Source organism: Berghia stephanieae, chromosome 12 (genome assembly GCF_034508935.2).
Source record: "Berghia stephanieae isolate SIO BIC M18660-M18661 chromosome 12, UCSD_Bste_1.3, whole genome shotgun sequence".
NCBI lineage: Eukaryota > Metazoa > Mollusca > Gastropoda > Nudibranchia > Aeolidiidae > Berghia > Berghia stephanieae.
Window position 1 is genome coordinate 20,676,128 of NC_088371.1, and position 26,114 is coordinate 20,702,241.

At 35.8% G+C, this 26,114-nt stretch overlaps 2 protein-coding genes across 18 annotated transcripts in view; both read left to right on the top strand.

The window, feature by feature from the left end:
• The window catches only part of LOC144958343 (uncharacterized), a 280,562-nt gene extending 256,916 nt beyond the window's left edge, over nt 1–23,646 (top strand). For all 16 annotated transcript variants that reach the window (XM_078890268.1, XM_078890267.1, XM_078890266.1 and 13 more), the window contains one exon: nt 21,916–23,646. In XM_078890268.1, the coding sequence (XP_078746394.1) occupies nt 21,916–21,951 (36 nt within the window). In that variant the 3' untranslated portion in view covers nt 21,952–23,646. The remainder of the gene's footprint in view (nt 1–21,915) is intronic.
• On the top strand, nt 1,720–19,894 carry LOC144958345 (uncharacterized). Of its 2 annotated transcripts, none has more exons than XM_078890281.1 (2): nt 1,720–1,836; nt 17,715–19,894. In XM_078890281.1, the coding sequence occupies exon 2, from the start codon at nt 17,828–17,830 to the stop codon at nt 18,896–18,898; it is 1,071 nt and encodes a 356-aa protein (XP_078746407.1). In that variant the 5' UTR covers nt 1,720–1,836; nt 17,715–17,827; the 3' UTR covers nt 18,899–19,894. The 2 variants fall into 2 exon arrangements, with proteins under 2 accessions (XP_078746407.1, XP_078746406.1); XM_078890280.1 differs by lacking the exon at nt 1,720–1,836 and adding an exon at nt 1,890–1,911.
• Nucleotides 23,647–26,114: the final 2,468 nt, after the last annotated feature.

The following is a 26,114-nucleotide window of genomic DNA, read 5'->3' on the forward strand; positions in this document are numbered from 1 at the left end:
AGATTCATTTAGTCATTGGGGGTAATATTTTGACCTGAATATAATTTTGATATAAAAGTTTAGGTGTTGGATTACGTGCAGTGAAAATAAGTTAAGAATTCCAAAATTCTGATTTTTTTCATTATCCGAAACTAATGTAACCCTGTTTAATCCATAAAGATAAGGATACTACTAAATGGGCACTGATTTAAGCATGAACAACACCAAATAATGGTATTTCCTCCTGACAAAAAGGAGACATAAATCATTAAAATCCATCCATAAACAAAATAATTTAGATTTTATTCTGAGACTTATCACTCAAAAGTCCTAAAAATGTTGTCACAATCACAAAGCCATTTATCACCTCATTCCTGGAGTGTCACTTGGAGTTTAGACTATTGAAATGAGCTCGCAGAATTTCAGAATTTTTTTCAACTTTGCATTTACATCCCTGTTAATTACATGCACAGACTACTAGTATTCTCTATGGTGACATGTCCTGTCTTAATTTTTACTATTACTATTGAAAAAAAAATTGCTGTTGTTGTTGTTGTGTTTTGTTTTGTCGGTTTATTTTTCCTTATTTCTTTTGAATTAATTAATCTTTGTTTTTATTGTCGTTGATTGTTTTCATTTTTAAAAATTATTATTAATTTTTTTGTTTTGTTTGTTTTGGGTTTTTTTCCGGGGATTTCCCCCCTTTATTGTTATTCTTATTTTCGTATCTTATTTTTGTTGTTGTTGTTTTTGTTGACACAGGGTCATCTCTCTATATGGATATGTATTGTATTATATGCGTTTGTTTATAGGTAGATTTAAACCAAAAACAATGAAGCAAAAAATCTCGATCTATTGATTTCTAAATTATTTTCACAATGTTCATTTGACGCGTTAAATTAGTTCCGAAATGGCATTGCCACCTCTCTCTCTCTCTCTCTCTCTCTCTCTCTCTCTCTCTCTCTCTCTATATATATATATATATATATATATATATATATATATATATATATATATATATATATATATTAGTCTACTCCATAGCAACGGGGAAGGCTCAATTCCATTCCGATCACGTAGAAAGTATTTATGCGCCCGTCGGCCTATATTTTGGTTTTGAAGTCATTAAAGTGACATTATTATCGGTGAATTGAATGCATGCAAGACCTTAAGGTAGAACTTTCACTGTCAAGTCACAGTCTCAATGGTCCTCTAGTGGTGAATGTCCACAAAACTGAATATCAGACATACGTAAACACAGAATGTTGCCGCACTCACCCATATTTAAAAATTGGGCCAGAAAACTCGTCCTTCAAATAGCGATCGATTTAAATGACCCCCATCTTGGGACGAACTCTTAAACCTGGGACTTCGCGAAGTCAGCTGCTGCCTGGTCAGGGTTGATGCTTTCTTCCGTCTTATAATAATAATAATAATAATGCACATTTATATTGAGCAACCTATCACCCTGGTTGGAGGCTCTGACTTTTTGATAGCGCTCTAACTCCTGAAACTTTAAGCGATTGGATTACAATGATATAGTATTTACAAATACATGACGGCCTACCTTTAAAAAAATATCTTACTCTAACATAAAAAGATAAGTATTGAGTTTACAGCTATCAAGTATATTATTGTGGACACCCGGCCTAAGTCTGCCACAGTGAAATAGCGGCTACCGTTTAATTTGGGTAGATTAAATCGCCGGTCTTTGAGTTTGTAGAGTGGCGTGGAGGCGTGGTGCCGTGCCGTAAATACAAGCGTCAACAGATTTCCCTACCGATAATAATTCTACTTCGTCTTGTTTTTGAGGAGGGTGGAATGAGAGGAGACTCGCGTCCTTAGTGTTTTAAATAGGTTTGTGATCAACGGATTCCACATCGACTGTCATTTTATGTTTTGTGGGTGAAGTGAAAGTGACTGAGGTTCTTAGTGTGTTTTACATGGTTTGCGATCAATCAACATAATAGTTCACACTTGAAATAATAGTATTTAATGTGTATGTACAAGGCGGAAAGAGAAATATACTGATGTCCTCCTGAGCTTTTGTAATTTGATAGTTTGTGACACACTGATTCTAATTTGATAGGGGTACTACTTTGTGTGTATAGAAATAGACGAAGATTCTTATTGTTTTACATGGTTTGCGATCAATCAACATAATAGTTCACACTTGAAATAATAGTATTTAATGTGTATGTACAAAGCGGAAAGAGAAATATACTGATATCCTGAGCGTTTGTATTATATTTTGATAGTCTGTGACACATTGATTCTAATATAATAGGGGTATTACTATAATATGTGTAAAGAAAGAGATGAAGGTTCTTAGTGTTTTACATGGTTTGTGATCAATCAACATAATAGTTCACACTTGAAATAATAGTATTTATTTGTGTATGTACAAAGCGGAAAGAGAAATATACTGTTATCCTGAGCTTTTGTAATTTGATTGTTTGTGACACATTGATTCTAATATTATGATAAGGGGTATTACTATATGTGTATAGATAGAGACGAAGGTTCTTAGTGTTTTACATGGTTTGCGATCAATCAACATAATAGTTCACACTTGAAATAATAGTATTTGTGTATGTACAAAGCGGAAAGAGAAATATACTGATGTCCTGAGCTTTTGTAATTTGATAGTTTGTGACACATTGATTCTAATGTGATAGTGGTATCACTATAATATGTGTAAAGAAAGAGACGAAGGTTCTTAGTGTTTTACATATTTTGCGATCAATCGTCATATTTCACACTTAAAATAATTGTTTGTGTGCAAGAAAAGAACGATATTAATTAATACCGTTAGTAAAGTCTGATTTTGATAGTTGTGACACTTAGCTCTATCTAGATTCCAACATGATGTTTGTTTATGTGTAAAGAAAGAGACGAAGGCTTTTAGTGCGATCAATCAACATCATATTTCACACTTAAAATAATTGTATGTGTGCAAGAAAAGAGAACGATATTAATTAATGTCCTTAGCGGTCTTAATTTGATAGTTTATTATTATTATTATTATTATTATTATTATTATTATTATTATTATTATTATTATTATTATTATTATTATTTTATTATTATTATTATTATTCACCCCCCCCCCCTCCCCAATAATTGGAAGTAAAAAAGATAGATAATAAAAGTAAAGAGAAATACGTAGCAAAGCAAATTAAAGCTGGAGATGAACCGAGAACACAATTTTTTTTTTTTTTTTTTTCAATTTATTTGCTTTTTAAATAGATGCAACCATACCGTAATTCCGTAGTTGATCTTGACTTTATTTGCAATTTTTTGTAGTTTTAAGTTTTAGGAGGTCGCGTTAAAAAAAAAAAAAAACAAACAAAGCATTCTTAGATCTTCTGACACCGTGCCTTGGGCGTTTTCTTATAATTTACTGAATTCCAAAGTTGATCTTGACTTTATTTGCAATTTTTCGTCGTTTTAAGTTTTAGGGAATCGCAGTAAATAAAAAACTAAAGCATTCTTAGTTCTTCTGACAACCTACCTTGAACGTTTTCTCCTTTACGTCATTCCAAAGTATAGCTGGACTCCACATACACTTTTTTCTTTTTGATTTAGGGAACGACAGTTTTTTTATAAGTCTTCGTAGTTCTTCTGACACCGTGTCTTTAACGTTTTCTCCTTTACGTCATTCCAAAGTTGAGCTAGACTCCACATACAATTTTTTCTTTTTGATTTAGGGAACGAGTTTTTAATAAGTCTTCGTAGTTCTTCTGACACCGTGTCTTGAACCTTTTCTCCTTTACGTTCTTTCAAAGTTAAGCTAGACTCCACATGCAATTTTTTCTTGTAGTTTTAGAGATTCACATGTTTTAAAAAAAAACAATTCTTCGTTGTTCTTCTGACACCGTGTCTTGAACGTTTTCTCCTTTACGTCATTCCAAAGTTGAGTTGACTCCATATGTGACCCTTCGTCTCAAAACGGTACTATGTCGGGATGGACCAGATGCTAAAAAGTCAAATTATAGTTAAACTGGTCAAAAATATGAAACCTTGGTATTTAGCACATTAAAATATGATATTCCGTCTCCTCTATAAAGCATTTAAACTCAACTTAAGCATGATATCTCTGGCTACAAATTCCATTTTAAGCATATTAATCATCCCGACTTAATACCGTTTTGAGACGAGGGGTCACATATGCAATTGTTTTCTTGTAGTTTTAGAGATTCACAGTTTTGAAAGAAAGAAAGAAAGAAAGCAACCCATTTATTTAGTTCCCTTGATACCGTGCGTTAGAGTGTTTTCTCCTTAATTTTGTCATATTTTTTTTTTCTTTTGACAGAAGTAAATAGTAAGCCTCGCAGTGTGAATGACGCTTGATGAGAATGGTGTGATTCAGTCACAGATTGTTAAAAAACCGCGATGAGTTTAGCTGCTCTCTCCATCCATGTTGTTAATTGTTTCCATTGGTCAATGTTCCTGGGCCAGAGTTTTGAGGCTGTCAAGATCTTGTTGTGACTTTAATACGGAGAGCACAGCAGTTTGTCTTAGTTCTTCAAGGATTAATTCGGCCTCATTTGAATCTAGAAATTTCTGATATTTAGAGAGATCCTGGTTTAGGGTAGTTACTAATGATGTTTTTGGTCTCCCTACATATTATTTGTTACCATGAAGGGAATATTCTGTCATTGCAGTTTGAGCTTTTGACAAGGAGGTGATTAAAACCTGATAAAATCTGACACAACCTTAAGAGTGTACCTATTATGAGATAGGTATTTTGACAAATTGACGATAAACAAAAGAAAACAACGCGATCACATGGTTATCTTTATCTCTTTCATTCCCGGATGTTCCGTTTGTTGCTCCGATCTAGACACTTTCTCGGATAAAACTGTGTTTGGTTGATGACGTTTTTATGACACGGATTTTGATAAAGCTAAGATTAATGTTTTAAGACTGTAGTCTCTATTTGATACATAATGTATTTGTTTGTTTCCAAACAAGAGAGAGAGAGGGAGAGAGAGAGAGAGAGAGAGAGAGAGAGATAGGGAGAGAGAGGGGGGAAGGAGGGAGGGAGAGAGACAGGGAAAAGAGACAGAGAGAGAGAGGGGGGAGGGGGTGTGAGGTTGGGAGAGAGAGAGAGAGAGAGAGAGAGAGAGAGAGAGAGAGAAGATACAGTGATAATACGAGCGATACAGAGAAATGAGATAAATCCCGATAGTCTGTAGGGGTCAGGAAGAGTAGACCAACTGTAGAGAAAACATCGAAACATACAGATACGACAACCATAAATTTGATAACAATCTAAATAAATAAAATACTCGCCATGCGTTATACACAATATATCATAAAGTGACATATTATTAATAAATATTACAGTGACAGTAAGCAATTTATTTGCGACGAAGATCCGTGTTCTAAAGAAGACTGTTTTTCTAGGGACTGACATACCAATGGCTAAAAACGGAAACCGGGGTTGTTTGTTGGTTTTTAAATTATTTGTAAAAATTACCTCGGCATTTATAAAGAGCAATATCAACTAATAATTGTACCTACTTGCTCAAAGCGCTTTACAGGAGGTGATCGCAAACCAACAACACCACTACTGTTCGAAATATGATGCTTTGTAAGGCACTATCATAATTCTTTTCAGTATCGGGAGCAGCTCTATTATTATCATCCATGTGCTTATTTTACAACTAAGCATGATAATAATATAAGTTTAAAAAATAAGAAAGAAAATAATAACCCCCCCCCCCCCCACCCCCCCCCCCCTCCCCCCAAGAAAAAATAGATAAAAATAAAAATAAAAAACACACACACAAAAAAAAACAAAAAAACAAAAGAACAAAAACAAAAACGAAGCATTTATTCTTGACATTATTCTCTTAACTTGCTCAAAGCGCTTTACAAGGGGTCCCTACCCAGCAGCAACACCTGGCAGCAGCTTCTTATGGTTCACACTATTATGTTATGACGATCGACCCAATCAGCAAAGTCCGGTCCGCATTCGTGCACCGTCGCGAACCCGCCTGGTAGCATCGTCACAACACACCTTTCGACTAGATGCTCTGCCGTTTCGGGTTCTTGCCCACAGCGTGGACATAAGGGACAGGAAGTTAGACCCCACTGATGTAACGCACCGGCCGTTAGGCAGCTCCTCGACCGAAGCCGATTCGCAGCCACCCAGTGTCTCCTCTTACTGGTATCAAAGCTGGCAACTTCTCACCAAGCTTAGAGGAGTGTAGGTCCCCAACACCTGGCAAGTAGGATGAGGCATGACACTTGTTAGGCGATATTACTATTTTTTTTATTCGGACTGATACAACGCTGTTAAAGGTCAGGTAATTATTTTACACCTGAGTACGGTGAGAGAATAGAATGTTGTGGGTAAATAATAGCCTTTTCCAAAGACTCAACAATGTGGCGCTCAGAACGGGCTCGAACCCGGGACCTTCCGGTCCGAAGGCGAGTGTCATACCACTATGGCTATGTGGTCTTGTGGTATGACACTCGCTTTCGGATCGGAAGGTCCTGGGTTCGAGCCTCGCGCTCGGCGCATAGTTGAGTCCTTGGAAAAGGCTCTTTACTCACATTCTCTCACCGTACTCAGGTGTAAAATGAGTACCTGGCCGTTAACAGCGTTGTCTTTGTCCGAAAAATTGTAATATCGCCTAACAGGCGGCATGTCCCGTCCTACATGTTCAATGTTGCTGTTGACCAGGGACCCCACGTAAAGCGCTTTGAACACATTTAGTGGATATTGCGCTATATAAAGCTCAATTTAAATTTAATTTATACCACAAGACCTCATAGTTACTGAACTGGGGGGGGGGGGGGGGGGGAATATGTATGAACGTGTGACAAATTTCGCTCCTAAGGACGCTCCGTATCTATCTCACTGTCGATTGGAATTCGTGGAGGACCCGATGTAGCTCGAGTTGTGAGTCCAAGAATCACAGCGAACCAGACAGTGAGACAGATAAATAGATTGATGGATAGACATACAGACAGATAGATAGACATACAGATGGATAGATATAGATAGATAGATAGATAGATAGATAGATAGATAGATAGATAGATAGATAGAATGTTAAATATATATATATATATATATATATATATATATATATATATATATAGATAGATAGATAGATAGATAGTGGTAGATAGATAGATAGATAGATACATGGATGGATGGATGAGAGAAAGAGAGAGAGAGAGAGAGAGAGAGAGAGAGAGAGAGAGAGAGAGTGCAGATGAACTAGTGTTGAATATAGGGTGATATTATAGCACTTTGAACTTTTTTAATAAGGGAACAAAATTTTAAAGTGATTCACTATAGAAACAAGGCTTTTCACGCCCGTGCCAATCCTCTTATTATTGTCCTTTTGTTGCTACTGTTGACTGAAATTTATTCTTCTCGCGTAGAGATTTTATTGTTTGCGCGTAGGAATTTTATTGCTGTCACGGGGAATGTCGTTTTTGCTTTTCTTCACTCTTTCTATTCGTATTTTAAAAGAAAACGTTGATTTATTTGCGTCACAGAATAACTTAGTTTCAGTTCCGAGTGATTCCATCCATTGTTTGTAAACATTCGTTGCCATTAGCAACGCAAGAGGGCGTGTTTCATTGGCATTGTTCAGCTAGGCATGTCAATAGTACTAGAAGACCCCAAGGAATAATCAATTGTTTTGTGTTAATTATTTCTATAATTTGTTTATTTTGATGAAAGAATAATTCTCCTTACCAGCCATTTTCAGGATTTTCCCCAAAACTTTTCACCCAACACACAAAAATATATTTTTTATTACTCAAACACAATAGCAGTAAGTTGTTGCGATAAATAATTCCTTTAGCAAAACATGTTCTACAACACACTGTTCATTTTCTTTAAATTTTATGATGTACAAGAGAAATTTGAATTAGAAAAATGTTGGTTGTATCGTAACGAATTTGACGATTTTCCTATAGTTGGTATTGAGGGAGTTAAATAAAGTTATTCTCGTGTACATGAGTCGTTGGAACTCGTTTACATTCCAAACATTGTACTAAATAGCTTTCTGCGGCTGCTGTTTCGTCATGTGGTATGACATTTGCTTTTGGATAGGTAGGCCCTATGTTCGAGTTCCGATATGAGCGGCGCGTAGTTAAGTCGTTGGAAATGGCTCTTTACTCACATTCTCTCACCGTACTCAGATGTAAAATGAATACCTGGCCATCAACAGCGTTGTCTCTGTCTGAAAAGATTGAAATATTACCTAACAGGCGTCATGACTCGTCCTAAATGTTTGGTGTTGCTTTTGGCGAAGGACCTCTTGCTTTGAGCACGTCTTATTCTCGCTTGACTCAGGTGTGAATGAGCACCTTGCAATGGAAATGAAGTGATGATTATTATCCGATTGCTTTAAAAAAAAGCCGACTAACGGGCGCTCTCATTGTGTGTAATGGAAATTAGATTTTACAAAAAAAAAAAAAAAAAAAAAGAAAGAAAAAAAAGCCTGCTGGTTGTTAGAATTAGTATTATCAAGCGCATTGGCATAGCAAATGAAGTCGACATTTTATATATAAACGTGTACTTTTAATTGTAATGTATTTGAATAAAACCGAAAGTAACATAGATCTATATTTACTTTGACAATATATATATATATATATATATATATATATATATATATATATATATATATATATATATATATATATAACCTTATATATATATATATATAACCTTGTCGTATATTTGATAAGAAGTTTAATCGGATCAAGGTTACAAAATGGTTCATTGGGAATCTGATTGGATTAATATGATTCTACTTTACAGGTGTCTTCTTTACAATCATAGTAGCTCTTTGTATACATAACATAATAAGCCCTTGTGCTTTTCAATACAACTACTCGCTTCGTCTTCTCCTTTTCCTTCTCTTCTTCTTTCCTATGCATTTCCACCCAATGGTTGGTATTTTAAAAGGATCCTCTAAGTAAATAAAATACGTTAATTGAACATTGATCGTGGGATCAAATAGAACTGTTAGGTCCCATTTTAAAAGCCGCTGAATTTATCCTTGAAGAATTCTATTGACAAAAAAAAAATGTGCGTTAAAAAAAAAGAAAAAAAGAAGTCCTTCAGAACCATTAGGTCCATGGAGCCGGAGTTTATCCCGGTTTCTATAGCGTGAAACGGGCAATAGCAATTGCTTGCTACTCTTTTGACAAGACGCTCGTCTGTTCCAGTGTACTTTTTGCCCGATCTACAGATCTAACAGACCCAGTTACTTAGTCACTGATGGGTGGTTAGGGAATAGGGGGGGGGGGGGGGGGGGGAGGCTCGGGTCTCGGAAAACAAATCTTGGTTTCTGGATCAACCTCGGTCCCTTTGCGTGTGAAATCCATTGTTCTGCCAACCTTCACTGTTTGATGAAATTGGCCACAAATTGGATTCAATAGTCTGATGTCACGTCGCCCAGCAATGGCGGCCATCGTGGTTCTAATCAAAGAAAATCGGTACTTTTTATTCTCACATGCTGGCTAGAACTTTTCATGTCTTGTGATCTGAATGTATAAAAGTCAAAACATGATCAGATTTATAATGTTTTTTTTTCATCTGGATACGCTTTTATGCTCGTCGGAGAAATATTTCATAGGGGCGTCCGGCATTGTTCCGATAGTTTAGAGCCAGTTACTAAGTTACCATGCGTCATTACGAGGGAAGTGACGTTAGGACTGTTGAAGCTTATTAATGTTTACAGCACTCGTTCCGATTGATGAAAGTGGTCACAACGTGCTCAAAGCGCTTTACAAGGGGTCTCTGACCAACAACAACACGTAACATGTAGAACGAAACATGACGCCTGTAAGGCGATATTATTAATTTTTTTTCCGACATAGACAACGCTGTTACTCATTTTGCACCTGAGTACGGTGAGAAAATAATATGAGTAAAAAGCCTTTGTCCAACGACTCAACTATACGTCGAGCGAGGATCGAGCTCGAACCCAGGACCTTCCTATCCGAAAGCGAGTGTCATACCACAAGACAATATTCAAAATTGTACTTTATGTAGTGCAATATCCACTAAATGTGCTCAAAGCGCTTTACAAGGGGTCCCTGGTCAACATCAACATTTAACATGTAGGACGAGACCTGACGCCTGTTAGGCGATATTGCAATTTTTCGGACAAAGACAACGCTGTTAACGGCCAGGTACTCATTTTACACCTGAGTACGGTGAGAGAATAATATGAGTGAAGAGCCTTTTTCCACGGACTCAACTATGCGTCGAGCGAGGCTCGAACTCGAACCCAGGATCTTCCTATCCGAAAGCGAGTGTCATACCACAAGACCACATAGCCGCACTATAGAGATCTTGGCGTGTTAGAATTTTGGCGTGCTCGAATGAAGTTTGGCGTGAAAGAACGTTCGTTGCTTGACAACATAGCCGGCGGTAAATGAAAAAGAAAAAAATATATAAATCTCAGATCTTTATATGGAAAGGAGATCTTGTGTTGCTTGATTCATTTAAAATTGATGTTTCCAGGTGTTTTATGAGCGTGTTGAGAGTGTGAAAAGGTGACACGGAGAAGGAGGACGTGTCGTAGACGGTTCTTCTTTGAAAATAGAATGGTGGTTGGACGCCAACGTTACTATAGATTTTGTATGCGCTTGGCTAAGAAGCTCACAACATTGCCATCCGGAAGTATAACGTATAATACAAGTATAATACAAAAACAAAAAAAAAATAAATATAAAAACAAAACAAAACAAAACTGAAGCAAAACAAACAAAAACAAAAACAGCAACACACAAAAAAAAAAACAACAAAAAACAAAAAACAAATCCGAATCGATATTTCGGCTACCTCCAAGTCAGTGATGATTCTTGTTTCGTGTGTTTAACAGCGCGACCCGTGTATTGATTTCCTATTTTATTAAACTATTTTTTTTCTTTTCTATTCTCTCTTTTTCTTCTATTTTCTCCGAGCTGTTGTTTTGTTTTGTTTTTGTTTTTCCTTTTCTCTTCCTTTCCAACAAATTCAGTATAGACAGAACGAAATTAACGTCACTCGGCTCTTTGTTGTTGTTTTTTATGAGTATCATTAAATTGTATTTTATCAAACTACCAACGTTTAAGGTCACCCATAGTTTTGTGTGTTTGGTGCGTTGTTATATCCGGCTGGCATTGTTGTGAGTTTTTAAAAAAACTAAACGCAATTCATCAATAGACACATAGATAACCACGCCTCTCGGATAGTCGTTATAATGTAAACAAAGGCAGTGTTTCTATCGATGGTATGTAATGAAAATACCCACAATGTTTTACCGCTTGATCAATATAGAACCAATACAGAAAACTATGTGGAAACTTAAACTGTATAATATAATTATAATCGAGAAAATCGTGTGATAAAACTAATCACCCATCAGCTGGTATAAAAACTTATAACCAAATGTGTTTGTCCGAGCACGTGTGAAGGTGTATCGCAAATTACACGTTTTGATTGGTCAAAAGTCTACCGGTTAATTGCGAGTGTTTATTATGGAGCGCTGACAAAGGATTTTGATAGTCTTATCGAAGTATTTCCAATAAATAAAAATTATATCATCCCAAAACATCAGTCGTCCTCAATTCCTCCCACCCCCCCCCCCCCCCCCCTCCCATCCCACCCAATTTTTTTTTTTTTTTTTTTTGATATGGTTTGTTTCTTGCCTTGTCTTAAACTGTTTCATATACATTTTTCAAAACTTTATCTTTTAATTTGAGAATATTATATTTCAAATCATTTTGCTTTTAAATTTGTCTTGGGATTCCGTTTACAAATGTTGAGGACGGATAGACCGCAATTAATATTTTAGTTTGTTTGCTGTATTTTGATCACCTATATATATATATATATTATGCATGCAGTGCCGCTCCCATTTTTTCACACCATTTGATAGTACCTAAGACCCGTATATTTCCTAAGCATATAATATTTGAGTGGATATAAAACAGAACAAAAACGGATTTTTGTTTGGGGGCTCTTTATCTCTATTACTCTCTCTCTCTCTCTCTCTCTCTCTCTCTCTCTCTCTTTCTCTTTTCTCTCCCCCCCCCCCTCTCTCTCTCTTTCTCTCTCCCTCTCCGTCCTTTCTCTCTCTCTCTTTCTCTCTCTCTCTCTCTCTCTCTCTCTCTCTCTCTCTCTCTCTCTCCCTCCCTCCTTTCTCTCTTTCTCTCTCTCTCTCAATATATATATATATATATATATATATATATATATATATATATATATATATATATATATATTATATCTCCCTCCCTCCCTCCTTTCTCTCTCTCACCCCCTCTTCCCCCCCCCCCCCTCTCTCTCTCTATCTCTCTCTCTCTCTCTCTCTCTCTCTTTCTCGTTCTTTCCTTATCATATTAGTTTCTTTTGAAAGTGGGTGATTGAAAACAAATAAACAAAACAAAAATAATCATCGTAACTCTCTATTGACCCTCCCTAAGTACATAATTTATGAAATGATTATGAATACATTTACACGTCTTTGATGATCCAGTTTTTCGTTTCCTCCGTTTGTACCACTTTCTATTGAATTGCGTCTAATTATAATAATATTATAGTGAAAAGAAATCGCAAGGGTTATACACGATACTCTTAAACTTATACAAATCGGTTTCATTTTTTATATTTTCGCCAGATTAAACAAAACAAACAAACTATGAATATCAATAAATTGTGACCTATATTATTCATACAGTGGTTCCCGATAGCTCAGTTGATAGAGCACTCGCTTTACAATCGCAGAGGAACCGAGATTGATCCCGAGTTGAGTAGTAGTAGTCCTTCAGAGCCGTGGAATCGGAGTTTATCACGGTTCGTATAGCGTGAAACGGACAACAGCAGTTCTTTGTTACCTTTTGGATAGGACATTAGCCAATCGCAAAGTGTAACTTCCACTTGATATAACAGACCCAGTTATAACATCTCTGTTGGGTGGAAAGGGCGGAGATCGGAAAATAAGTTATCCCGGGATCGAACTTGGTCCCATCGCGTGTGATTTAGTGCTCTACCATATATTTCACGTATGGAGGAGGAGGAGAATGGCGGGGGGGGGGGGGGGGGGGGAGTGGGCCTAGTTTAACATTGTTGTAATGGACAATATTTTGCGTCATTTCTTGACATTACCATTATAACAATGAGCCCATAAGGATTGGATCTGCAAATAGAACACGTCGGGTTTTTATGATAAATAGTCTTACAAAGTATCTCAATCGTATTGACAAGATTGGAATAGGGGTTACTGGGTATTATTATCATTTGATATCGTAATGAAATGGTCGTTAAACGCTTGTTACATTCATTGCTATACAGGAATTATTTAAAATTGCGTTTAAGTCTACGTATACACATTTGTAAAGACTTTGGTTTCAGTGCCGTCTTTTCACTCCTTTGTTAAGATCGGATCTGTACACTAATCGTACTTACTATGTGGTCTAGTGGTATGTCACTCGCTTTCGTATCCGAAGGTCCTGGGTTCGAGCCTCGCTCGGCGCATAGTTGAGTCCTTGGAAAAGGCTCTTTACTCACATTCTCTCACCGTACTCGGGTGTGAAATGAGTACGTGGCCGTTAACAGCGTTGTCTCTGTCGGGGAAAAAATGTAATATCGCTTAACAGGCGTCATGTCTCGTCCTAACTGTTAAGTGTTGCTGTTGACTAGGGACCCCTTGTAAATCGCTTTGAGCACGTTTAGTGGATTTTGCGCTATGTAAAAGCTCAATTATTTTTTTAATTATATTTACTTGCTGACTTAATTACTTACTTACTAACTTACTTACTGCAGCCCTTCATCTCCCCGTGGCCTTCAGCAACTTTTCTTTCTCCATCCAATTCTCTCCAGTCCTCATTAGATAGATGGTTCCATGTCCATTAATTTCGCCCAGAGCTGAATGTCTTCAGCTGTTTCTTGACGGTCCGACCTTATTCATTCCTGGACTATTCCGATGTTATGTTCAGATGATTACATGTCCCTTGATTTTCTCCAGAGTTGAACGCTCCCAGCTGTTTCTTGATCTTGTCTTGTTCTCTTCAGATGGTTCCTTGTCCCTTGATTTTCTCCAGAGTTGATTCCACCAGCTGTTTCTTGATCTCTCTAGTTCTCTTCAGATGGTTCCGTGTCACTTTGGTTTCCTCCAGAGTTGATCCCACCAGCTGTTTCTTGATCTTCTATAGTTCTCTACAGATGGTTCCGTGTCCCTTGATTTTCTCCGTCTTCAGCTGTTTCTTGGCCGTCCTCTTATTCTATCCTAAGGTATCTTCTCCGGCTCACTCCTGATTGATCCATGTCTCTCGATGTCCTTCTGAGTTGAACGCCTCCAGCTGTTTCTTGGCCGTCCCCTTATTCTCTTTAATTGAACTGCCTAATCTCATATCAATAAAGTAATCAATGTATCAATCAGCCAATCAGTAAATAGATCGATCGATCAGTCTGTCCCTCGGTCCAGTCACTTTACGTAGCTCACGTCGGTGATCCGTTAAAGTAGATTTAGTCACAGAGAGTTGACAGTGTGGTTATAATGGCAATGTGAAGACGTTATGAAAAGAAATTGTTGAACATGGATCACCTCTCTTGTTCCAGTTGTTTCCATCCTACCCTACCCCCGTCCTCTTCTTTTGATCCTCCTCCTTTTCTTCCCTTATCCAGATGTCAATTTGCCTCATGGTATCCTTATTTCTACTTTCTCTTCTCCCGCCTCCCCGCCTCTCTCTCTCTCTCTCTCTCTCTCTCTCTCTCTCTCTCTCTCTTCCTCTCTCTCTCTCTCTCTCTCTCTCTCTCTCTCTCTCTCTTCTCTTCTCGTTTCTTTCGTCCACCGTTTCACATACCAATAACCATTATTCTATACATCAATGTATTGATATTTTGTACTAAATGATTTATTAATTGAAATAGATCTTTATGGCTGATTTTAAAAAATAGAATTGGATATGTGTTTTTTTTATATATGCCCTATTAGTGATCCGAGACTTGAAAGAAAAAGACAAAAGTGAGGATTATATAAAATTTGAAAGAATCTTTGGATTTGGTTGTGTGTATGAGCGAGAGAGAGAGAGAGAGAGAGAGAGAGAGAGAGAGAGAGAGAGAGAGAGGAGAGGGGGGAGAGAGAGAATAGCAGAGTGCAACATTCTATCGGAAAAATGCACCGTTAATTGTTAGTGTTTCTGCGATTAGCAAGCTTTCATTAACTACGTCACGACAGAGTTCCGTTTTAAGGCATTCTATATTATCCTATACTACTTTCATGGCAGCTATCAACACGCCATGCCTCTTATCGCGGTCGGAGACCCGTTTTAATTCGGGCCGTTAAGATAACGCACTTTGAGTAATAACATATTGGATTAGCATGGCGCAGTTAATCGCTTAAGGATTAACACACAAATTAGGCCAGAGGCGTTCAACACCACTCTATTTCTATTTGGCCCTTTAATGTGGATTAAGGACATACTCACAAAGATGCCAACCCGGTAAATCAGGATAAGACTTATTAAAATCAAGATTTGATTTTTAAAAATTGGGTTTTTCCCCAAATTCAAAAGCACAAAACCTGTTAATGAAATCAGATAACGATAATAAAAAGACGATGGATTTAATTGAAACTTATATTCTATTATTATTATTATTATTATTATTATATTATTATTATTATTATTATTATTATTATTATTATTATTATTATTATTATTATTATTATTATTATTATTATTACCATTTTTATTATTATATTATTAATAAAATAATAATAATAATAATAATAATAATAATATAATAATAATAATAATAATAATAATAATAATAATAATATAATAATAATAATAATAATAATAATAAAATAAATAAATTAATAAATGTATTTATTTATTTATATGAGCATTAAGCAGCAACATTTGAATCATTAAAACAATAGTATAATACTATCTGCAAATCTTTATACTCAAGTGCAATGGAAATATACCATAAACAACTCTTCACTATTCAATAATCCTATTACACGTACAAACATTACTAAAAATCTATAATTTTTTTAATAGGAAAAATGAGATTTTAGTAATTATGTCAAGATTTTTGTTAAATTTAAGACCATGTAAATCAGGGAAAGTTGCTGGGAAAAATGGGATTTTAGTCATTATTTCAAGATTTTTAAAATTTAAGACCATAGAAAATCAGGGAAAGTTGCGGAAAAAACCGGGAGTTGGTAGCTCTTCGCTCAAGGTATTGACCAGTATAGCACCTTGAACCAATAGATCATTGATCATTCTAATATTAATATATTGATAAATAGCTAACGGTTTCGTTATTTGTTATTGTCGGTTCGCCACCACTGGCCTAGTTGTTAGTTTTGAAGGGTTTGTATTTATTACCACGTATCACAAACACTGTGTTGACTTCAAAGCCATACTATAATCAGGCGTTGAGTAAGAGAGAAGTTTTTGTAATTAATTATTCTTGGTTTGTTCATTACGTGTAGGTACTTAAAACTACTGTAGTAAGGATTTGTTCTTTTTCAGTCTTGGATTTTTGCGATGTGCAGTGCAGTTACTGTCAATTTGTATGGACTGTTGTTATTCTTCTGCTGATGATAATAACCTTGCTCTAAATTGGTAGATAGTTATAATAATAATAAGAATAATAATAGATCTTTATTGTCCATAAATATGGCAATTTGTCATTTAGTTACACTTGTTTACGTTATATGAAACATAACATTGAATAGATATTCACGCCGACTTATTCTCTCTCTTCTCTCTCTCTCTTCTCTCTCTCTTCTCTGTCTCTCTTGCTATCTTCCTTCTCATTTCTTTACGCGTGCGTATACACTACTAACATATTCATTTCATTTTCAATTTGTACTTTCGGCAATTCACACCAAATATTATCATTTCATGTCACTTAATCTAACATTAAATAAAGTAATCAGTAATCAATTATGAAGTGGTGGGTCCTCGTGTCAAGTCCGTATATAAATTTTCGATTTAAAAAAAAGAAAAAGTTCAAGATCTTCCTTCCATTTTTCTAATCGATTCTCGTATTTATTTAATTTTTTATATTTTTATATTTATTTGTTTTTTTTTTCTTTTTCTTTTTTTTAAATAATATAAAAATTGAAGACACGTCAAACGCCGTTCTAAATCTAAATCAAAGCGTTTTAAAAATCAGACGTTAGATTAATTGTTCGCTACATTGTAATAAATTAATAGCAGAAGTGGTAGGCTAATTGTTACACTCCTTCATATTACCGTAATATTAGATACCGTTTATGACCGTTGATTCAAAAGCAGTTGGTAAGATTAAGATAAGATAAGATTAAGCGTCATGTGGATGTTTCTGTGGATTTCAGCATGGATTGGATATTATTATTATTATTATTGTTCCACTATTTTTCGTTACCTTCAGAGCTCAACCGTTAACTCACTCAATCCTAGAGATTTTTGCTAGGTTTCAAAATTGGATAATATGTATTAAGAATGAGCATGTACATAGATAGCTTTATTCAACTACCATTAACATGTAAAAACTAAAAACATTATCTTTGATACTACGCCTATAATTTGTCTCAGAAAAATGTAACAAATAGGCATGGGGTAAAAGTAACCTGGGTAAACTACGGATTTAGTCGGTGTTAGGATTGAGTGAGTTAAAGTGATAAAAGTTGATTGAGCTGAATTTTCTTTCTTTTTTTTTTTAAACGTAATTAGTAATAATTCCCATCTCACCATTCTTATAGGACAGTAATATTTAGTGACAAGCACGTTTAAAGAACTTGTTCTTTTGTTTTGGATAGCTTCATGAAACTTTCTTTGTGGCTCTGTCATAGCGGATTTCGAATAGTATTATAGCATGAAGACACTGGAGGACAGTCCTTACCGACCAAAACCCAAAACTCTGGGGAAATACGGTCCTTCTGCAGTTCGTGACGTCATCTATGTCAACAAAGGAAGCGCCGACAAACCGTTCGTCTCCGTTAAGCAGAGGAAAGACGGGCAATACGTCGTGGTGGAGAAATTGCCCACCAAAAACTTTCTGCAACGCAAAAAATTCGCCACCGTCGAGCAGAGCTTGGCTGACACGGGTGTTAATTTTAGGAGTCTGAAACCCACTTGGAAATACACGCCCAAAAACCCGCACGTAGGACACTATCAACCTAATACGGCTCGCACGACGCGTTCTCTTCCGCCTATCGACTTAGGCTGGAAAAAGGAGGCAAGAACTGATTCTCTCTCAAATGCCGAGCACCAGCCCGGCGGTGGCGATAAGCTCATCCACCGAGAAAAACTAAAATGGAAAGCCCAGGCTAAAGTTGGTTCTCTCGACAACGTGGACTACAATCGCGCCAGGACCTGCAGAAGCGATCCGACCAACGACAAAAAGGATTACGAATTATCTCCAAGATACGGTGCTTTAGCCAATGTCGGAAACGCCGGCAACGTTCATTACACGCCAGGAGGTGCGCACATCATTAAGAAAAACAAACTCTACGAAAATGTCGGATCGAAAGTCGGTTCGCTGGAAAACATCACGCATTCGCCACGAGGTGGAGATGTGAGTATTCCGAATCAGCGGCTTCGTTGGCGAAGGGAGTCGAAGATCGGTTCCCTGGACAATATTAGCCACGTACCGCAAGGCGGTGACATATTCATCATGGATCAGAGACTGTCATGGCAGGCTAAGCCTAAAATTGGATCTTTAGATAACGTTTCGCATCATCCCCGCACTCCTGTTCAGAGGATGGTCCACCATAAGCACGACTGGTCGGAGAGGCCTCGAGTCGGTTCCTTAGACAATATACATCACATTCCCGGAGGAGGGAACGTCATGATTCAGAGCAGGCGGTTAAGATGGAAGGCTGAGCCCAAAGTGAATTCTCTCCCGACTCGACGGGAATCTTATGACGATTTGGATGATTTATAATATTTACTACAACTTACCTCCCTTTATGTTGACAAAAATGATAATAATATATAAGGTAATTATGAGTTATTATCTATGAGAGGGTATGGAATACCATTTATTCATCTGCCGACTTAAGGCATTATTGTAATATAAAGTCATCTTTGCAAGGAAAATATAAACGAACTGCCAAAGCAGAGATAGGACAAAAAGAAAAATAAATTTAAACGCAGTCTTCAAAAGAAGCAAAAGTGTCATTAGCTTTTTCCTGTTTAATTCACTGGAATGCCAATGAATTTATAGTGCTTATTTAAATGTATAAGGCTTTAAATGCTCTGTAAAACTATCTTCCATTTCTTAGGCGCTGGAATGAGTTTATAGCGACGTACATTTATTTGCAGGTCTGATAACCCAGTGTATTATGAGATTATTGTAATGGAAATCTAAAAAAAAAAAAAAAAAGACATGACGCAAAAAGTTGGCCATTACAACAATGTTAAACTAGACCTATTTGCGTTCGGATGCCAGACCTGCATATATGTATACGTCGGTTTAAAGTGTGTCAAAGCGCTCTTACTAAAATAAGCAATTATTGGACTTTTATTCGGTGAGACTCGACAGTAATTGATGAGAGTGGGTCAGTCCCTAGCCATCATTAAGTTATAGCCTGACACTGAAACCCAAAAAGACTGGCAGTTTGACTGCCTAATGAGTTGTTGTTAGTACAGCTCATGGAAACAAGTGCTCCTATTGGTTGAACTATTGAATACAACTCACGATTTGTTTTCTTTTGTGGCCAAAGACTGGCCCTTTGACGTCATTTTTTTGGTCAGTGTCAGGCTATAAGTTAATGATGGCTACGGTCAGACAGAGGTTGGTGTTTATGGTGTTATGGATAAACCGAATGAAATACACTGATAAGCAGAGCTGTCGTACTATGAAAAATAAAATCCACCGTATTTAAAATTTTGGCCAGAAAACTCGTCCTTCAAATATTATCGGTCGATCATCTTGCCAAAAAAAAACTCCCAAACCTTGGACTTCACGTTTTCTTTTTTTGTTTGTTTGTTTGTTTATTTTTCGAGTTTTTAACAGGATGAGAAGTCATTTTAATCGACCATTTTAATCGATCGATAACTGAAGGAAGAGTTTTCTTGACCAAAGTCTTAAATACTGGTTATTTTCAGAGTACGACTACGACAGAGTGTGTAATCGAATACCCGGTTAAGATACCGATGTATTGACGCAGACACTTGTGCCCGTCAGTGAGTGGGAACCCAAATTTGTTATCAGTTGTTAACTGAACGCAATGATGGGCCTGTTTTCACATAGTCGTAATAATTTAATAGACTCCATTTTGCGCTGGTTTGAAAGTATTTTTTTTTATTACAACAATGAATTTATGACAAATTGGGTTTCCAGACCTGCACTACGTTACGGATCAATCGAAAGTTACTTTCCCTTTTATTTTTGAATAAGGTGTTGCTAAATTTATAAACTTTCTGCATCATGTGTCATGTGTCTGATCAAAGAGCTATTTTTTTCTGGGTGGTGATTAAGGGGGGGGGGGGGCATTGTCTTCGGAAACACTTTGCCAAAAGATGTTTAAAGTGTTTGTAATTGTTATCATTTTGTTTGTTTGTTTGTTTGTTTGTCTTTTTTGTGTGTTTTTATTCTTTTTGACTTGTTTTGTTTTTTGGGGGTTTTTTTGGGGTTTTTTTTTGACATAAAATATTTGATTTTCTTTGAAACCTTAGACTCATTTAACGCTCTTCTGTAACACATAAGGGATGTTTTTGATGACATTTATGATTTTAAAAATGAATTATCTAAACGATTTATCGTGTTATGATAATATTTTACACATTGTAGATACTATCTTTCCCCGCCCATCGCATTTTAATGTCCACGCGTTTACGGTTTTTCTTGCTTTTGAGCTCATGCAGTACCATGAAAATCAACAAGAAAAAAAAATCTTAAAATCATATGTGACCATTCGTCTCAAAACGGTATTATGTCGGAATGGACCAGATGCTAAAAAGTCAAATTATAGTTAAACTGGTCAAAAATATGAAACGTTGGTATTTAGCACAGTAAAATATGATATTCCTTCTCTTCTATAAAGCATATAAACTCAACTTAAGCATGATATTTCTGGCTACAAATTCCATTTTCTGCATCTTCATCATCCCGACTAAATACCGTTTTGAGACAATGAGTCACAAATCATTAATATGAATTTCCCTTGCTTGGCTAGAAAATCGAGCTTGAGATCATCTTGTGTTGCTTTTGGCCATTTTAAAAATTATGCAGACAGCCTAGTTTCAGTATAGAATTATTAGAATCACCGCGTTTGAGTCATTCTTGTTATGGAAATCATATTCACTCATTTATTTCTAACATGCCATTCACATAATGATTTGACTCGAAGATAAATTCAATTTAATTTTTTTTTAGCGTGAGAATCTCTCCGACTCAATACCAGACTGGTCATCGTTGTTGTTGTTGTTGTTGTTGTTGTTGTTGTTGTTGTTGTTGTTGTTGTTCTTCTTCTTCTTCTTCTTCTTCTTCTTCTTCTTCTCTTCTTCTTCTTCTTCTTCTTCTTCTCTTCTTCTTCTCCTTCTTCTTCTTCTTCTTCTTCTTCTTCTTCTTCTTCTTCTTCTTCTTCTTCTGCTTCTTCTTCGTTTTCCCATCTCCTCCTCCTCTTCTTCTTCCTCCTCCTCCTCCTCCTCCTCCTCCTCCTCATTTTCCAACCTCCTCCTCCTCCTTCTTCTTCTCCTCATATCCCCTCCTTTTCCTCTTCCCGCATTCTCAAGAAATTATCATCATCACCATCGTCGTCGTCGTCGTCATCATCATCATCATCGTCGTCATCATCGTCGTCGTCATTATCGTCGTCGTCTTCATCAGTCATCATCATCATCATCATCATCATCATCATCATCATCATCATCATCATCATAACCACCATTATTTTAAAAAAAAAAAGTAAATTTCAATTCAATTTCATCGACAATTTTTCTCTCCTTTCTCTACAGGTTGAAAACGGTGCAGATGGTGGATCACCAGTTTAATCATAGTTTATTCCCGGATTTTATCAATGTTTACAACGTTCACACCATAGCAACACTAATATGACGTCATTACAGTGAACTACACAAGATACAGCCGCTGCATACTTACAAGAATCACCAGCTATTCGAGCACATTTCTCTACGGCACAGCAGTCGTGTATTTCGCCATGATTTTATTAGAAACAATTGAAATGAATGTGTTGAATATTCATTGAATCTTCTATTGCTGCAGTTAACATATTAGATATCAAATCATCAAACACTAAAGTCATTAGGATTCAAAACACGTATTTGACTCATTGCCTTTCGCTCGCGATGTCATCTGATTTCGCAGTCTCAGCTTTCTATGATATTATGTTTGTTAACTGTGAATGATTCCCATATAATTTCGCGATTTCTCGTAATGTTTTCCAATCTACATTTCGTAAGCATACCTAAATATAAAAAGGGATGAAATGATTTATATTTTGAGACGGTGTTGCTTGATGTATAGATTTCGTAGATTCTTTTTGTTTGTTTTACGGAGAAAACAATCATAATCCCTATATTTTCATATTATGATTAATAACGCAGCTTTTTGACTGGCGAATCATGGCTAATATTATCGGGGATGCTTACAGCATTACATCTTTTTTTCAAAGTAAGCGATGTGAGGTCTATTGAAGTGAAAAAAAAGACCCATCATGTAATGCTGTTGCAAGTGAGGCAGTACACTATGCCATGCGGTTCGTATCAGTTCACTTGGTATTTATTATTTTTTCACGCTCATTCAAACATTTTTCGGCACATTTATATCAATTTATCATTATGCCATGATGCGCTCATTCACTGGAAACATTCAGTTTTGTTTTGTTTTTGTTTTTTTTTGGAATATATAATATAGAGCTTATTCTGTAATAGTATACCATATTGATTGTGTACAAGAGATGCCAAGTTGGACATTTTAAATGCCAAATTCCAAAACAAGTTATATCTTTAAAATGTTTGGCATATTTTTTTTTCTGTCTTTTGATTATTTTTTTGTTTTCATTGAATTGAAAACGATTTGACAAACCTTTTTGTGTACGCGTACAGGAATGTTGATGGAGTTGCTACATGACTGGAAATTTGGAATTGCATTGAGTGTAATTAATTATTACAAGTGTGATATCTACTTTCGTCCATATATTCAGCCATTCTAGGGTTTTTTGAAAAATAAGGTATATCTCTGTCCACTGAATTTTTCCTTCTGGCTGCGGAATCATAAATCAAGATTCTCCAACAAAGAAAATTCCTATCTACTTCTGGTGTCTCTTTAAGGATACAACTCTAGTTTAAAATTACGCCTTTCAGAAGGTCAATTTCTGAGACAAGTTAAGAGTAGAGACTCGCTAATTTGGGGTTCGGAAAATGCACTTCCCAAAGCATAACATGAATGTTTTAGGGAAAATGAGAGACTGAATGATTTGGAGTTCAGAAAATGCACTTCCCAAAGATAAACATGAATGTTTTAGGGAAAATGAGAGACTGAATAATTTGGGGTTCAGAAAATGCACTTCCCAAAGCATAACATGGATGTTTTAGGGCAAATCGGAGAGAATGAATAATTTGGGGTTCAGAAAATGTACTTCCAAGACGTAGCAAGAAAGTTTTAAGGCAAATCAGAAACTGGATCATTCGGGGTTCAGACAAATCCATCAACAGGAGAAAAGAAAACAGCAAAATTTGATTTTGGGGTTAGTTGTGACTCTTTCGTAATGGTTCTATGCAACCTTAGAGAGAAATTGGTCAAATCCAAAACATTCAGTTCTGCCTTGTCTCTTTGGAGTCCGGACGATTCTTTATCCTGTTTCAATATTCTGAAGTCGTCGATCTAGCTGCTAAATAAATTAATATGACATTGAAAAGGCCGAAAAAAATAAATTTTAATTGTTCCAATTTCTCAAAAAGGTTTGTAGTTGTATAATTTTATAGCACAGACCATGTATAATAGAAATCCTTTTTAAAAGGTTTTTTAAGAGGCAAAAACTAAGTGAGCCAATAAGATGGAGAAGAAAATAAAAGGGAACAACACAAAACAAACGACTTTTCGGCCTTTGGCCTCATCAAGTAAACGCTAAATATGTTATACTAGAGGACCAAAGGCCAAAACGTCGTTTGTTTTTGTGTTGTTCCCTTATATATGAGTCACATTTATTTACTCACATTATTTTCCTCTCCATTTTGTAAGAAGCAGTACACAACAGACAAAAAAATAAATCTGTTTTAAACAGATCCGTCTGTCTGGACCCGAAATCGAACCACAGACCTTCTGATTTTTGGGATGTTCTGCCTGCTTTCTTTGGCACTGGTTCTATACACGAACTTTTCAGATTTTTATATTAAAAGGCAATGCACCACTAAGTCTTTTAGATTCGTTTAGGGGGGTTGGATTCCACCCCCCCCCCCTCCCCCCGCCTCTTTCATATCTTATTGTCTACCCTTTTAGAATGGATCCAGTGAGGCTCTCCTATTGACATCCCTGTATAGAGTGTTTAGTATTGCTATTGCTGCTATGACTAGGATGACGTATTGTTATGGATTATTAATATCGTTATGAAATAATTGTAATAAAATTAAACTATCATTTCATTTGTTATAAATACTTTACAACTTCTCATTTGATTTTATTATTATTATTTTATATTCTCATATTATTATTATTATTATTATTATTATATTATTATTATTATTATTATTATTATTATTATTATTATTATTATTATTATTATTATTATATTATTATTATTATATTATTATTATTATTATTATACATTATACTACTCTACTTACTACTATACTACTACTATCTATACTATACTACTACTACTACTACTACTACTACTACTACTACTACTACTACTACTACTACTACTACTACTACTACTACTACTACACTACTACTACTACTACTACTATAACTACACTACTACTATACTACTACTACTACTACTACTACTACTACTACTACTATACTACTACTACACTACTACTACTACTACTACTACTACTACTACTACTACCTACTTAACTACTACTACACTACTACTACTATACTATACTACTACTACTACTACTACTACTACTACTACTACTACTACTACTACTACTACTACTACTACTACTAAAGAAATTACATGCTGTGTATAAGCTAGTCGTCAGTCCTACTATAATATTATTACAGCTCCCATTCTTCAAGCCTTGCCTCTCATGTTATTTTAATTATCTCAGTATCTTTCGTCATTCATTATCGATAATAGGCGGGTCAACTGAAGTCCCGATTTCCACGATCGCCGGATCAAAACTCTGAAGTCTGCATACGAGCTTTGCGCACCATGTTTTATTTAATATTGGGCGGATCATACCCCTCTGACATCAGAAGTCTGATCCGCCCAAAATTAAATAAAACATGGAGCTCAAAGCTCGTATGTAGACTTCAGAGTTTTGATCCGCTGATCGTTAAAATCGGGACTTCAGAGGTTTGATCCGCCGACCATCGTTTTGTTGTATTTGAAAAAAAAATCTATACATACAATCATAATGAATATTGCGTTGTCATACACTTTTTCATAATTCATATTTAATACGTATTGTTATGCTTTTTCTGTCAGAGAACAAAAAAAATGGATGAATTGAAAATAACATTTTAAAAAATCGTTTGCTATTTTTAGTTTGTGAGATCTGTGGCCAGCTTCATCATTGATTACGCTTAAATAGAATTTCGTGTTTTTTCATTGTAGTGTTCATCATTGCATAGGCTTTTTTCTTTATTAATTGAGTCAATTCTCGAAAAAAAATGTTTTGACTGGATAGCTTAGGAAGTTTTCCTGTAAACATTTAAAGCATGTTTATTTCTTTTAAAAAAAAGCTAGGTAAAGCTTGTTAATTATTTTTTTTTTGGAAAATATTTATTTTATTATTGTTTGTTTTTATTTTTTATTCCGTTTTTTTAATGTATATACATTGCTTTAAGATGTCACAAGCGAGAATAAAGCTGTACATTGTAAGATCATCGTTTTCAGGCGTGTTTTGTTTTTGTTTGTTTTGGAATTATTTTTTTTATTGTGGAGAAGGGGCCAGATTATTTTTGGAACACTTAAATTTCTCGGGCCCCTTACCACTTAACTTCGAAACAGATTTATAAC

Bases quoted from the DNA above. Each gene is read 5' to 3' on its own strand.
- LOC144958345 (XM_078890281.1), top strand. From the start codon at position 17,828: ATGAAGACACTGGAGGACAGTCCTTACCGACCAAAACCCAAAACTCTG.